General features: G+C 40.0%; 1 protein-coding gene across 4 annotated transcripts in view; it reads right to left on the bottom strand.

Moving 5' to 3' along the window:
* Window positions 1-13,867, bottom strand: part of adamts6 (ADAM metallopeptidase with thrombospondin type 1 motif, 6) — a 61,937-nt gene that overhangs the window by 20,206 nt on the left and 27,864 nt on the right. For 3 of the 4 annotated variants that reach the window (XM_020081790.2, XM_020081791.2, XM_069514041.1), the window contains exons 12-16: window positions 13,271-13,378; window positions 9,999-10,144; window positions 7,871-7,934; window positions 3,235-3,337; window positions 1,572-1,705 (exon numbers count right to left, since the gene is read on the bottom strand). In XM_020081790.2, coding sequence (XP_019937349.1) covers window positions 1,572-1,705; window positions 3,235-3,337; window positions 7,871-7,934; window positions 9,999-10,144; window positions 13,271-13,378 — 555 coding nt within the window. The remainder of the gene's footprint in view (window positions 1-1,571; window positions 1,706-3,234; window positions 3,338-7,870; window positions 7,935-9,998; window positions 10,145-13,270; window positions 13,379-13,867) is intronic. The other variant, XM_069514042.1, reaches the window with a different exon arrangement.

Genomic DNA, 13,867 nt, shown 5'->3' with positions numbered 1-13,867 from the left:
AGGTGGAAGTCAAAGCAAATACTTAAAGTGAGGCACCGAAAAGTTATTTCAGCTGCATCTCAGAAAATCCATGAAAAACCCAATTTCTCCACACACACACACACACACACACACACAAACTGTACAAAGTGATTCATGCTCATGAAAACAAAGAGAGCACCAACTGCCAAATCCTTTTGATAAAATGCTTTTTTGCCTTGTTATTAAGTCAGCCTTTTCAAATATATATAAAATCATTATTCAATAAAAACAATGATTTTTGTGTTTTATTTATCACAAAACAATCCTGGTCGAGGCTGCAGAGCCCTGATAAGAGCGAGAAAAGCAGTGCCAGTCATTCGATCACAATCAGCCACAATCAGCAGCTCAAAGTCTGATTGTTCCTCACTGGAGAATGCTGTTTTTTTTCAGTAATGTTTATGCAGTTACTGTCTCCCAAACTTGAGGCACAGAAAGTGAGGAAACTCTTGCTAGGCCAGCTGACATAGAAATGAAATGTCACTCCAACTTTAACTCAACAGAATATCAGTCATAAACAATCACAAGAGGCCAACGAAGATGATGTCATACAGTGTCATGGCAGTAGACACGAAATGATTTTTATTGCATCTGACATGCATTTCACATCCAAATCAATCATAATATTGGATTTAGTTTGGAGAGTTACTGGCATCAACATTTCATTTCATCTTCTACAAATCTGCCTCATTTGCCCTCATTTCACAGGATTGACCAGATCTAGAAATAACTCGTTCTATTTAAAGAGAAATGATCCTTTAATCCAGTGGTTTTCAAACTTTTGCAGTATAAGGATCCCTTAACTGACACAAATTAGACCACAGACCCCATTTGACTTTTGGATTCAGATGTTTTATTTCAGGAAGTGTATGAAATGTAGGACTGAAATAGTCATGCATTCTCTCAGTGTGTTACTTATTATGGGGAAAATAAATTGCTCCCCTTTTTGCCACAGAACCCCTGAAACCCCTCAAGGGCCTTAGGTGTCCCTTGATCCCACTATGATAACCCCTGCTTTAATCAATGAGATAGAATCTACAACGTACATAAAATGTTAAAAATGAGTGTCAGCCCTTGCACACTATCAATACAGAATTAAAACTCAAAATGAAAGAGTATACTAGATCAATTTGTGACCTGGGAATGGAACCTTGGTCACGTGATTCTCTTGTCCACTAGATGTAACTTATTTATAACCATGTTTCATGTCATTATTTATTATACAAACATTATTATTGAATTATTATCTTATTCATTATTTCTAAAGTTGTCAGGCTGAAGAAAGAAGAGTTTATTATAATCCAACATCTTACTCATCAAAGTAAATCATCAGTTTTGGGAAAGTGGCTACGCCACTCATAATCCTGTCGTCTGTACATGAACTAGTAATTAGTTTTAGGAACTGCTTTTGTTGTGTCTTACTCTTCTTCCCTGTACATTCTTTACAACCTGTCACTTCATCTGATCAATTCCCCATTGGATCAATATAAATGGTGCTCTGGTGGTCTGCTATCTTGGCAAGGGGCATATAAGACAAGGCACTGCTCCCTTACCTTACACTCTCCATTGATGCAAATGTTCAGGGAGTCAGCCTGACATCGGGTGCCGTCTATGACTGCAGGAGTGCGCTCAGTGTAGAAGTTGTAGCCCTCTGCCAGGCAGTTCAGAGCACAGGGCTTAACACCACCTGGGTTACACAGAATACACAGGCAGAACTCACAGTTATTGATGTTTCAGGCAGCACTCATACGACACAGACAGCACAGCACCAACCCTAATACAACCTATTATGCGAAGACACTAGTCCTGTCCCACGACTGGCAGCCAGCTCTGGGCTCTCCTTTCAACTGTTGACAGTAATATTCGAGTGGACTAAAGACAGTGGGGCTCGGATCTAAAACCACAAATATGACGTCACCGTAACGCTGACACCATCAGAGACGGGACTGGCTGCCAACAACAATTACATTGACATCCACGTGCAGGTTATCCACTGTTGTACATGACAGCTCCCAGCCCACAGAGTGCTGTGAGTCAGGAGGTGATGGATTTGACAAAACAGACCCTAGTGATAAAAGAGAAATATAACTTAAGCTTTTCCATCTCTGAAGGAAAATAAAAGCCATGTTTGCATGTTTCAAACTCTTATCACTTTTTCTTTGAGCTATCTGTGTTTTTAGTTAAGTGGATATTTTCCATGATCTGCAAACATCAAGGGGAGAACTTAGGGGGAGAACAAGGCCTGCACTCCTTCACTGCTGCCAATAACTGTGATAGTACAATTGCATTTCCACCCATTCTGGCTCAGCCAGATAAGTGCTGATCCAGAATAGACCAAAGAATGAGCTCCAGCTCTTGTCCTGGGAGATTCATGACATGAGTTGTGTCAGGACATTGATATCTGTCCAAGATTTAAAATCTTCCAGGCTGGACCGGCAGCAGATTTGACCGGAGAGGCTCTTCAATCATGGCACAGTGTAAAGGAATCTCAAGAATTCTTTACTCATCAGAGACACCTTCTCTCTGTCAGTGTTAACTGGGAACACAAGCAGGTCATGTGTGGCACAAAAAGAATGACAGGGAAGCTAACTAAGAAACCTAGAGATTGAACACACGAAATATGCTGGAACAAGCTTCTCATGAGCACAAACTTGTGACATAATTGTTTATGAAGTAAAGAATTGGATCACTATAATGAAGCTATTGCACCAAACAAAGTAGTTACCTGACAAAAATATACAGGCAACTGTGAAGTAACTAACTAAATGACAACTGGATTTAAATTACAATTCACAAGAATAACACAAAACCTACCGTAACAAAACATTATGCTAATTATTTTATCCAAAGCTACTGACAATAAGTAATTATAGCTAAACAGCATTGGTTCTGACTCAAATGCATAAAAACAACTTACTCTTTAATACATATACTTGAGTTTAATACACATTCATCCCTCAAATTTGAATTTTTGTCAGTTTATTACAGCCATGGTTACTTTCTGTTAACTTTCATGTAGCAGAGTGAAATGGTATAAAGCATTTGGAACCAGTCAGATTAGTCCTCATCATCATACATCAACCTTTACCTTGAAATATGACAAATCTAGACTCTTTCATTATTTGGTTTTGGCATCTGGACAAATTTTGTAAAGTTTGAGACAAAGCTTAACACACAAAGTTATCAAAAGATTTACAAATTGCTGTCTTTACTCACCTCCAGTGTAAGGCTTCCAGTTGTAGTATTTCCCTCGGAATGGCAGGCTGTCGAAATCGGCGCACTGCTTCTCTCGAAAGTCACGGGATCCTGCAGGGCACGCCTGCAGAGGGGACATTTTAACAACAGTGAGACACTAGAACAGATTTTTTATTTGTCTGCCCGTTTATAACTAATCAATATATTTGACATTAACGCTAACATGTTGAAAAGCAATGCTGCTGCTCCAAGCACACAAATGCTTTCTTTTGTTTCTATACAATACAAAAATCTACAAACAGACAATAATTTAGTTAAGTCATCTAACAGCAATTAGCGTCAAATCCTCAAGGAGATTCATGATGAGGAAATACTAAGGCCAAGAATTGATTTATACATTCAAAGACTGTCAGACTGGCTTCTTTACATTTTATTCACTCACTATATTTGTTACCAATCTTGGATCATAATGCACGCATTGTGAAGAGCTCATTATTTAATTTCTTCTTCCTCAAAGTTGCCTGGAAACAGTGTTTTTGTTTTCTTCTGCTGTTATGGCCATAAAAATGTTCTGAAAAAACAATTTAAGTAACAAAAGGAAAAGGAAACTTGCCTAAGTTGTTTAATCCATCAAGTTGGATATCAATCATGCATCGCAGTGAGCCAAAGTTGCATTATTGTTAGAGGGTAAACAAATGTGCAAGGTTGTTCTGGTGGATTACACATCTCGAAATGGTTTAAAGATTAATATTTTACTATCATACACAAATTAGCAAAATTCCATTAAGGCCTCAAACAAAATTTTCAAAAAAAGTAAATATGTGGAGTATGCATTCAATAATTGTCAGAAAAAAATGTGTGCTATTTATGTTACACATTCAATCACACTGGTAAGACCTTTTAAAATCTTTACATGCAGGCTAGCATGCTGTTACCATTTGAGTAAGTGAATTATCTGCTGAGACTTCTTTATTCTGCGAGGTTTTTATTTGTAGAGACAAGACTGTTACTAACAAATGCACAAAAGATGTCACAAGATGTCACATTTTATTTTCCGACGCTAAAACAGACTTGTTCCTTGGAATTCCTAATTGAGAGCAGTGTGTTTTGCATTTGGAGAGATTGCTTTGTTTTCATGTGCGGATTTATGATGGATAATGAAGCACTTCTTTGGCTGGGTAATTAGAAACATAAACCCAGCTAGAGGAGGTAGAAGCCCGGCACAGTGCAGGCTGGTGCAGACCGGGTTCTGGCTCCGATTGTGGACAGATTTATCTGGGATGGGACTTCACTATGTGGATGTTGCTCCAGTAAGAGGGGGTAAAAAAAAGTGGAAAGAAGCATTTTATTGGTGTGAAAAGGTCCTTAGAAACCCCAAAACACTCTCCCCCAGGACAAATAAAAGCTCTCAGGTCAAAGCTGTATTTCACATGCTGAAAGTGTTCCACACTGGAGCGGGCCACAGGGAGGCTGAGCCACTTTCATTACCACTCAAGTGTTTTGCCAATATGGCAGCTTTAAACTTGCACATCAAACATGCAGTATGAGTCAGAAGAGACAAAATAATATTATTACAAGTGTGTGTTGAAATGACAATGCACAGCCAAATCATATTTAAATGTGATAACACGTGCCTGAGGGAAGGAAAAATTTAATTATCGGGGCTGCAAGCAAGAATTGTTTTCTTTTATCAATTAACCTGCTATTGTCACATAGAGTCCACAGAAAAGAAGTCTGCTCATTTAAACATGTTCAACCAACGCATGTTTGGTGTTTCTTCTTTATAAACGATAGATAGATGATCACAATGTCCATTTCTGTTGATAACTATTGGAAGCATTAACTTTAAACTTTCTGCAGATGTTCATGGTGCCCAGAGGATGAATCTTGATAACTTTGGTGAGCCTCGGATTTTTCTCCCCTAGCGCTACCAGCAGATCAGTCCTTTCTCTTATCCTGTAACTATCACTTGATGGACAAAAACAAAAAATTGAGGAGATATTTATGGTTCCCACATGATGAATACTAATAATACAGGTCATCTGTGACTTTTCATCTTAACGTTTGCTATTTTCACTGAAATGTCTAGATAAATGTATTTTGTCACAGGCATTCCCATCCACACAGCGTTAATTGTGATAATTACGGTTATACATTAAATTGCATCATTATCAGGTAAAAAGATTAATTAGTCCATGATGAAATGTCTGCAAAACTGAACACTACTAACAAATACAGCCTCACTGAGCCTATAATGTGGCTGTAGACTCTTAGTCAACTTCATGGCAGCACAATACTAACCTTATGGTTAGTCAATTAGAAAAGGATCCTGCCATAACTCTGATGTGGAGCATTATGTTAGTGGAGCAAGCCTTTTGGTGTAAAGCAACTTTCCACAGAGCAAACCCAGTAGTAACAGTGAAACAGGAAGGGAGGCACCATCAACAAATGATATCTGATGATAATAGTGATCAGAGTGGTATTAGCTGGCATTAAAATATCAATCTATGTGTGTGTGTAAGAAAGAGTATGTGTCATTGTGTCTATATCTGGTGCTCCCACACACACACACACACACACTCACTTCCCTGGACAAGGTGTGGTCAGTGTGATGAAATAGCGGTTTGGGGTGTTGTTTGTTTTCCAAAGAAAATACTCAGTGCTTGGTCTCAACTGTTATTTTTAAGACTTGCGGTTAAAAGTCCACCAGGACCCTAACTATTTCAATTTTCACCTAGTGAAAAAAAAAGGCCACCTAGAAATAGTTGAACTGAGATATCAACTTGCAGCCATGTTAAATATTTGTTTTAAGCATTGCTCCAGACCTCAAAAAAAAGATCCTTGAATTGCTTTTCATGAAATGCACTCTGAAATGGCCATCATCGTTGACTTAAGTGAAATGTCACAAATAATATATGAATTATAAAGTGACAAAGAGACGAATAAGACCCAGAGTCACCAGGGGAGTATAGAATCACAGCCTTGTGCATTTTTATGATCTTCTATCCTGCGTTCCAGAAAGAAAGCATGTCAGACAGCTTAAAGGTGAATTGATGCTGCTAGCTGATCTCTGCGCTCCTTGTAGAGCCATTCCTAGGATAACATGTTCTGCAGGAGAAACACGGAGCAGCAAAGAGGAGGTGCAGCAGTCATGCTGTGACGGGCCAAATCCATCCTGACACAGAAATGCCTCAACAAACCAACTACCTCAGTCTTTAACAAACCAGAGCAAATCCATGTTTTGTTTGTTCATGCCATATCCATATCCTTAACATGTGGGTGCTATTGATGACTATAATAAAGACAAGTCAAATGTCAAGGGCTGGATCAGATCACACTATTTAAATTAGTGGAGAACACAGCTTCATATTTTTGACCAGGTCATGAGGCCACTGACTCTGAGTCCATTAAAAAGTTGACCTCGGGCACAAAGTTGCATTCAGCATAGGTTACTGGTTTACTACCTTACTGTGCTTTAGCAGTATTTTAGCTAGACTTTTTTCTGCGTTGAACTAATGCTCACTTATCATCATGATGTTGTAGGTTGTAAAGTTATTTTGTAAGCAATCAATAGGCCAGATTTGATTATTGTCAGGAAGCCCCTTTAAGAAGGACCGTCACCCTGAATAAACCACAGCCTCTCAACTAATAATGTTATATTATATATACATTTAATTGTAATAGAGTTTGGAATAAACAGCTTGTTACACAATAATAATCCCATAGTGTAAGTAATCGGATGAGTTTCTGCACATATTTAATAGCCACAATCAAACAATTTATTCTGCTATGATATCATATTGTTATACACATATGATAAAGACACATAGCAACACATTACGATGAATCATTATACGCTATAATTGATGTTGCCCTTCATCAGTCTGCTGTAGTATAAACTCTAGAATCTCTGTCAGTCAGTCACGTAGTCAGATGCAAGCTGATCACAGTCTGCAGAATGCAAAATGTTAATCTTATCAGAGCTATGTCTCAATTTGGGGGCTGCACCTTCGGGGGCTGCATTTGAAGGCCGATTGTGTCACAGCAGTGTAACTAGACTGTCCCAATTCGAAGGCACCTCTAAATGCGATGTACTTTCACCCCTGAGCAATGGATTCGTCAACGGGTGGATTTATTGCACTTCTCAAAAACGTCAGAAGAATTTATTTTTGGATACAAGTACTGAACCGAATGGTGCATATGTTATAAAAACACCTTTTCAATGTTTTTAATCCATAAAATAACTATTTCAGTACGGCAGTAAGGGCAGGAACAATGTGACCCCTGAATTCAGACACAGCTAATGTCACACATTCTTACTTCCAGTGACAAAATAATGGAGTCAGAGCTTTTCCTTGTTGCTGATAGGTACAAAGTCAGTAAGGTAGGGCAGCCTGTATACAGTCTGAGTGGCAAAACCTAGGACAAAAGACGTCTGTGAGTGGTACGGTGACTGCTTGTCTCGCCACTCACTGCCACTCATTATGCTCAATGTTGTGAATATATTTGGAATATGGCAGTTGGACAATAAGACTAATGTTTAGAGAGGGTTTGGTAAGAATATCAACCTGAAATTGTGATATAAAAAACTTTAAGTTGTACACTTTCCTCTAAAAACCAAGCGGACAGTGTAAAACAAAGAAAATAAGAAACTCACGTCAGTGTTACAGGATCTGTAGCGTTTCCTCTCTCCAAGACAGTACTTGCCTCCCCCAGACGGACTGAGAGACACAGGAGAATTGAATGAGCAGGGGATTGAAAAGCGAGACGACATTTTCAACACATCACATCGAGCACCATAAATGCTCAAATCACAAATGACTTCTTCACAGAAACAATCTTTGGGACACTGCGAGTGTGTTAGGAAAGGTTTAGTGACGGCAGGTCATGAAACAGGCCTAAAAAAAATCTCGGCCAGAAGTCTGTCTGCTTTGCTTCTTTGCTGAGCATCTGTGCCAATGATTCATTCATGAAATCCAAGCTGTCCTAAGAGCTCTTAAGTGTGACATGACATTTAGATTTGGGATGGAGACTCAAGTGTGTAACCTCAGAAGGATTCTCTGCTCAGTCCTTTTCCTCATCCACTCTTCACATCTACTACACTTCTTATGGGTTTAGTTTTCTGCTCTTCCCTTCTTCTCATCTTTATTACCCTCCCTTCCCTTCCCTCCACTTCACTGCAAAACGACTCTGAGACCGGCTGTGTAATGAATGAGTTAACGGCTGGTATGACTGTGTTTTCTCTCTCGCCCTCCTCTTTGCATCGATGCCTGAGCGGTGGCGATCACCTTACAAAGGTGGTCCACATTATGCCGGTGCCTTCTCCTCTTCCCTGTCTCTCCCCCCTTTTCCCCTTCCGTCTGGTTCGCCCTGGCTCTTTCATGTGTCTTCCCATGATGTGTTTGACGTAATATCTAGCTTCCAACACAGAGGAATGCAAACACTGAAGACGGATAAAGATCCCAGACGTCTAGCTGCCAGACGGAGATGCATTGGACAATGATTTGTCTGGTGAGGACACACAGGAGGCCTTAAAACACAATGAAGCAGCGCAATAATCTACTGTGGAGAGAGAGAGTTGTGTGGTTAAGTCGATCTTAAGCTAAAGCCAGTGCACTTGTGTCTGAATATCCATTGTCTTATTTTTAAAAGTTAGTATTTTTGCACAATAAACTAATATGGCATAACAATTGTCTTTGAAGTGATTTCAGGTTATTAAGACTTATGTAGAATTATGTTTGGGGATGTGCATGCCTTGATTGACAAGTGCAAAAGTGTAAGACATTGTGCCAGACTGGTCACTACTTTAGTTTCACACTTCCATCATCTTCCAGCTTTCTCCCCTTCTCTCAAATTTGGGTTTTCTATCTTTGGTAAATGATAAAGCAAATTCAGACTTCAAATCACAGCTATTATGTCTTTCTTGGATTTGACAGCTGCACCTCCTTCTACTCAAAGCAAACAAATATCTACCTCATAACTTTGGCTTGACTTAGCATTTAAATGCTAATGTTAAATCTTCCTTTATCTCCCAAGACTCTCTTGAGTGACTAACTTTAAATCCGCTTTCAAGTACAGAAGAATATTATTATCCATTCGGAGTCGTGCCTCTGCCAGCCTGACAAAGCCAAGTCAAAAACGTTCTCTCTTGTAGCTCTAGTTTTGGTCTCCACCAACTTCTGGGAGAAAGTCTTTTTAGCCGCTAAATGTTCCACATGTTCACCAGCTGTTCTACCGTGATCTTTCAGAGATTTTCCTCTGCAAACAGCTGCCTGTTGTGGTCGAAAGCACTGAGAGCGGTAAGAGTGAACCTAAACAGTAAACTTGTGGGTATTCAAGCAAAAACAATGAGCTATGTGACGGGATCTTAAAAGTCTTGTTTGAAAGACTGGGTCTTGCCTGGCTCTTGTGGATTAGAGTGCATCAAGACACACATTTATAAAATCTTATATTCGGAGTTACAATTTTGCACCAGTGTATTGTCCGTTTCACCACAGATTGAAACAGACACTTTTGACTGGTTGTAAGTTGAATTAAAAACTTTGAAAACAATAGAAACTTAATGTTTAAGAAAAAGACTTGTCAAATCAAGAAGTAAGCATGTACGCTTGTAAATGTTTCATTACTAATTTGCTTCTAATTATCTGTACTAGTATCTTTACTACCACTCAGACGCAACACACAACCACACAGCATACACATGTGCACATACACACAAACACACACCTGTAGGCAGGACCTGGATGTGTGTGTTCAGCTTGCTGTGGCTTACTTTGCCTACTTACGCTGGGCTGTCACAGTGCCTCATGGAGGAGGATACACCGCCCCCACAGGTCCTGCTGCACTCCCCCCATATGGACCAGGGCCCCCAGCCTCCGTCCACACTCTGAGGCCAGGTACCGAACGCAACACACTCCCCCTGGTAACACCACTGGCCGGGTGGGAACAGAAAAACACACACAGAGGGGGGGTAGAGTTCGGTTATTGTGCAAAGGGGTTGAATCTGCCACAACAAAGAGACTGAGACACTAAACACTGCTTTAGAGACTTCAGCTAAGACTCACAATAACATGCAACTTGTCACAACAAAGAAAAGTGTCTTACAGTTTTCAAACAGTTATGAGCTCACAATAAATGCATGTGCATCTTTATACGATGAAAAGCAGAATATACAAACTGAATGATTGTTTCCCTTCAATAGCACCTTCTCTCTCCCTCCATTTCAAAACACACTCAGGGATAGACTTGTCATTACACTATTACCCACCCTATTATTACATTTTGGCATTAGTCCTGTTATTTCCTACCTATCATTTTCCATTTTGTTATTGCCGTCCTGGTTTCCTCCTTGTTTAGCTTCATCGTTGTAAAGTTTATCTGATTCAATTAGGTTGCATCCTGCCAGTTGATAAATTAATAGGGTTTTTTCTTTATTTCCTTTCTTTCCAAGAGTGAAATAAGAATTCTGATATGAATGTTATGTCTTTATTAATACAGAATCACAATCTTCTGTTTAAACTTTAATTTATTTAAAATGACCAGTAATTGTTGTGCCTAATGTTAGCTAATGCTAGAAAAGTCCAAGTAAATATTGCTGTATTACTAATATTAGTCATTAATCGCTGACTTAATGATTCTCCTCCAGTTCTAGTGTTACAATAGGTCCAGTAACATTGTTCAATATTTACATGTTTTGTGAGTCAACTGAAAGCTGCTGGTTTAGCTAAAAAACTGTAAGAAGGATGTAAAACCCAACTACCACTTTCTGTCCCAAGTTCAAAACTAACTTATTCAACAAAAAACGAATATTTTTGAATCTTTCATTTCTATTTGTTTAAATGTAAAACCAGAAAAATGTAATTTCAAGAAAGAACTGTGTGTTCATACTGTTCTTGGTATGAACACATAACTTCAAATATTTGAAATCATTATCTTGCACTCTAAGAAACTTGAATGTACATGTTCACTATTTCCTGAAACTGTAGCCTCAGCTATTAATTGAGAAAATTATGAGATTTATTTACTTTACTTTTACTTTCATGAGATTTTCTGAGCAGTAAAAAGAAATAAAGACATTTCTGGACACAGTGACATATTTCTTTGACTTGTGCATTTCTCAGCTTTTAATAGAAAGTGTTATTATAATTCACCTGCACATGTTCTTTCCTAAACCATTATGATACCAAAGCTTAATTAACATCATACTGATCAAGCATGTGTTCTTGTTCTCTTGTGTAGTGTTTCGAGTGTACTGTTGCGTGGCCTCAGAGGTAGGTGAGGGATGGAAAGCCCTCTCCAGCGTGTCAGTAGTGTTTTAAGCCTCGTGCTAAGCTGTCCAGAGATCCAGGGGGAAGAGGGGATCAGAGACAGCCCTTTGTCTCTCCAACTGTGTCAGTAGGTTAAGAACCCAGAGAGACGGGGACAGTCAAGGTGAGGGCTACGTTGGGGCACTGTCCTCGTTCACAATTACTCATTCACATCCTGAGATGCTATGTAAACAAGATTAGCTGTGGGAAAGAGGAGAGAGGACACGCAGAGGTGCAAAGAAGGACGGAGGGATCAGGACACAGAAGGAAGGAAGATGAAGTCTGCTTTCTGAAACAACCTTGGAGTATATTTGTGTGAGTCTATATAAACACAGTAAAAACACAAAAACCTATCTCCATTGGTCAGTTTCTGCCTCTCTCCCACCTACTGCTACCCCTCCCCCATTCTCTGCTCCCCTCTCTCCCTGCTCCTGTTGGAAGGGCCTCTCTCCATTACACGCTGGGTGAGAAATGGCTGACATTCATATTCCTTTGAAGCTGCCCCCGGCAGGGGCAGACAGGGTATGCCACCGGCTCTCCTAAAGCTGCTCCAAAAGCTGTTCCAAAGCCCCCCAGGCTCAACCTGGGGCCCCCTGTGTTGTCCAGGACACTGTCCGTGGGCCCCGACCCTCAAAGGCTCCACTGAGCTAATGGTAATCACGGGTGACAGCTCGTGACACTCTCCTATTCTTCCCTTTTAGACCTCGGACCATCCAGTGACAATGGCTGCCATAATCCGTGTTAAAACTGTCTCTCTAACCTGGCTGGCATCAACAGCAGGCCGATGACCTAAAGCCTGGCCTGCTTGCGTGTGTGTGTGTGTGTGTTTGGTAGCACCCACTGCATGAGTGCACACGCAGGGAACGGTACACCCTTCCCAGAGAGGAACAGATGCAAGTTGGGGCAGTGAGGTACCACTAACTGAGGCTAATTGCCTCACTTAGAGGAGAGTAACAGTGCTGATTTCACATCACCAGATACATCACTATGTAATGCTTAAAAGTGTCACTCCACCCAAATGACAAAAATACGTCCTGTTGTATTAAGCCATGCTGATAGTTTTATAAACAATTATTTCAAAATTCTGTTAGAAAATTGAGGTAATTTCATTTGTTGTGTTAAAAAACAACATTAAGATGAGTAAGAAAACATCTCATCAAGTCCCAGTTTCTCTGGATTATCCACAGGTGGAGCTTTCAAGGGAAGTTCATCTGAACTATTTCTTGGGTAGAAAGTAGTGCCACAGTGAGGTGTGTGCGTTATCTAGAGTAAAGGCATGATCACACCAGCAATAACTTTGACAATTTGAACTGAAATTGAATCAGTTTAGCTGAATGTTAACATACGCATACTTGGGAAAATGCTTTTGAGTACAGGAGTCTTTCTTAACAAGTGTGCCACTCACATAATAAAAACACATAAAACACTAGTTAGATATAAGAAGTTAAATTAGCAATAAAACATGAGTAAATTCAGAATCAACTTGAGTTGTGTCGTGCTTATCAGATTAACACAATAGATCAGATGTGTGATCAGAAGCTTGAGCAGGTGACATTTTGTCTTGGTTAAATACCTTTGACAATGAATTGATTATCAAAGTCGTTGGGGATCGATACTCTGTTGATTTTCTTTAAATGCTATTGACAGTGAAGGATATTTTTGAACCCCCTAACACCACTCAGAGTAAGTGAGCAAATATGAAAGCTTTTCTGGTAAACTTTGAAACCTCTGACAAGGGTTTGATGACTTACCCCTTTCTCGATGCTGCCAGTCTGGCACAGAGTCCCCTCTGCAGCCGGGATACTGTTTGTTACACAGCGGTTGCTTTTGCTAAGGCACCAGAGCTCTCTACACACTTCCTAGGAAAGAAGGCAAAAGCAAGTTGATCAGAATAAATCATTTTAGCAGACTGGAGGGTAGATTGGTGAATCAGGGGGAGAAAGTTTATCAGTAGCCTTCAGTGATTTTCCTCTTAGTGTTTTTTCCTCTGATCCAACAGCTAAAGACTAACAACACCACAAACAGCATGGAAAGTTATCTACTCAACTCCAGATCAAATCAGAGGACGAAAGGAGTCGATGGGACCACATCAACACCGCTGAGAGGCAACTAACTTCAACAGCCCATATGCTTTGGATCATCGTGCATCTTGAGCAATATGCCAGGGGTCACTGGGTGCTCTTAATGTTCTCTTATGAGAAATGAAGAGTCAGCTGGATCAACACCATGACTAACGTTTGCTCACGTTCACCTCAGGACCACACGAGACCGTGACATCAGTTCAAGAAATCCCATCTCTCCTGCTTGGGGAAATCAAGAGTGAGCAATAGGCCTCCCAAGTCTTAGAT

This window comes from Paralichthys olivaceus, chromosome 18, assembly GCF_024713975.1.
Source record: "Paralichthys olivaceus isolate ysfri-2021 chromosome 18, ASM2471397v2, whole genome shotgun sequence".
In the NCBI taxonomy this organism is placed as follows: Eukaryota; Metazoa; Chordata; class Actinopteri; order Pleuronectiformes; family Paralichthyidae; genus Paralichthys; species Paralichthys olivaceus.
Note: the sequence above shows the minus strand (reverse complement) of the source record. Positions and strands in the feature narration are given on the sequence as shown.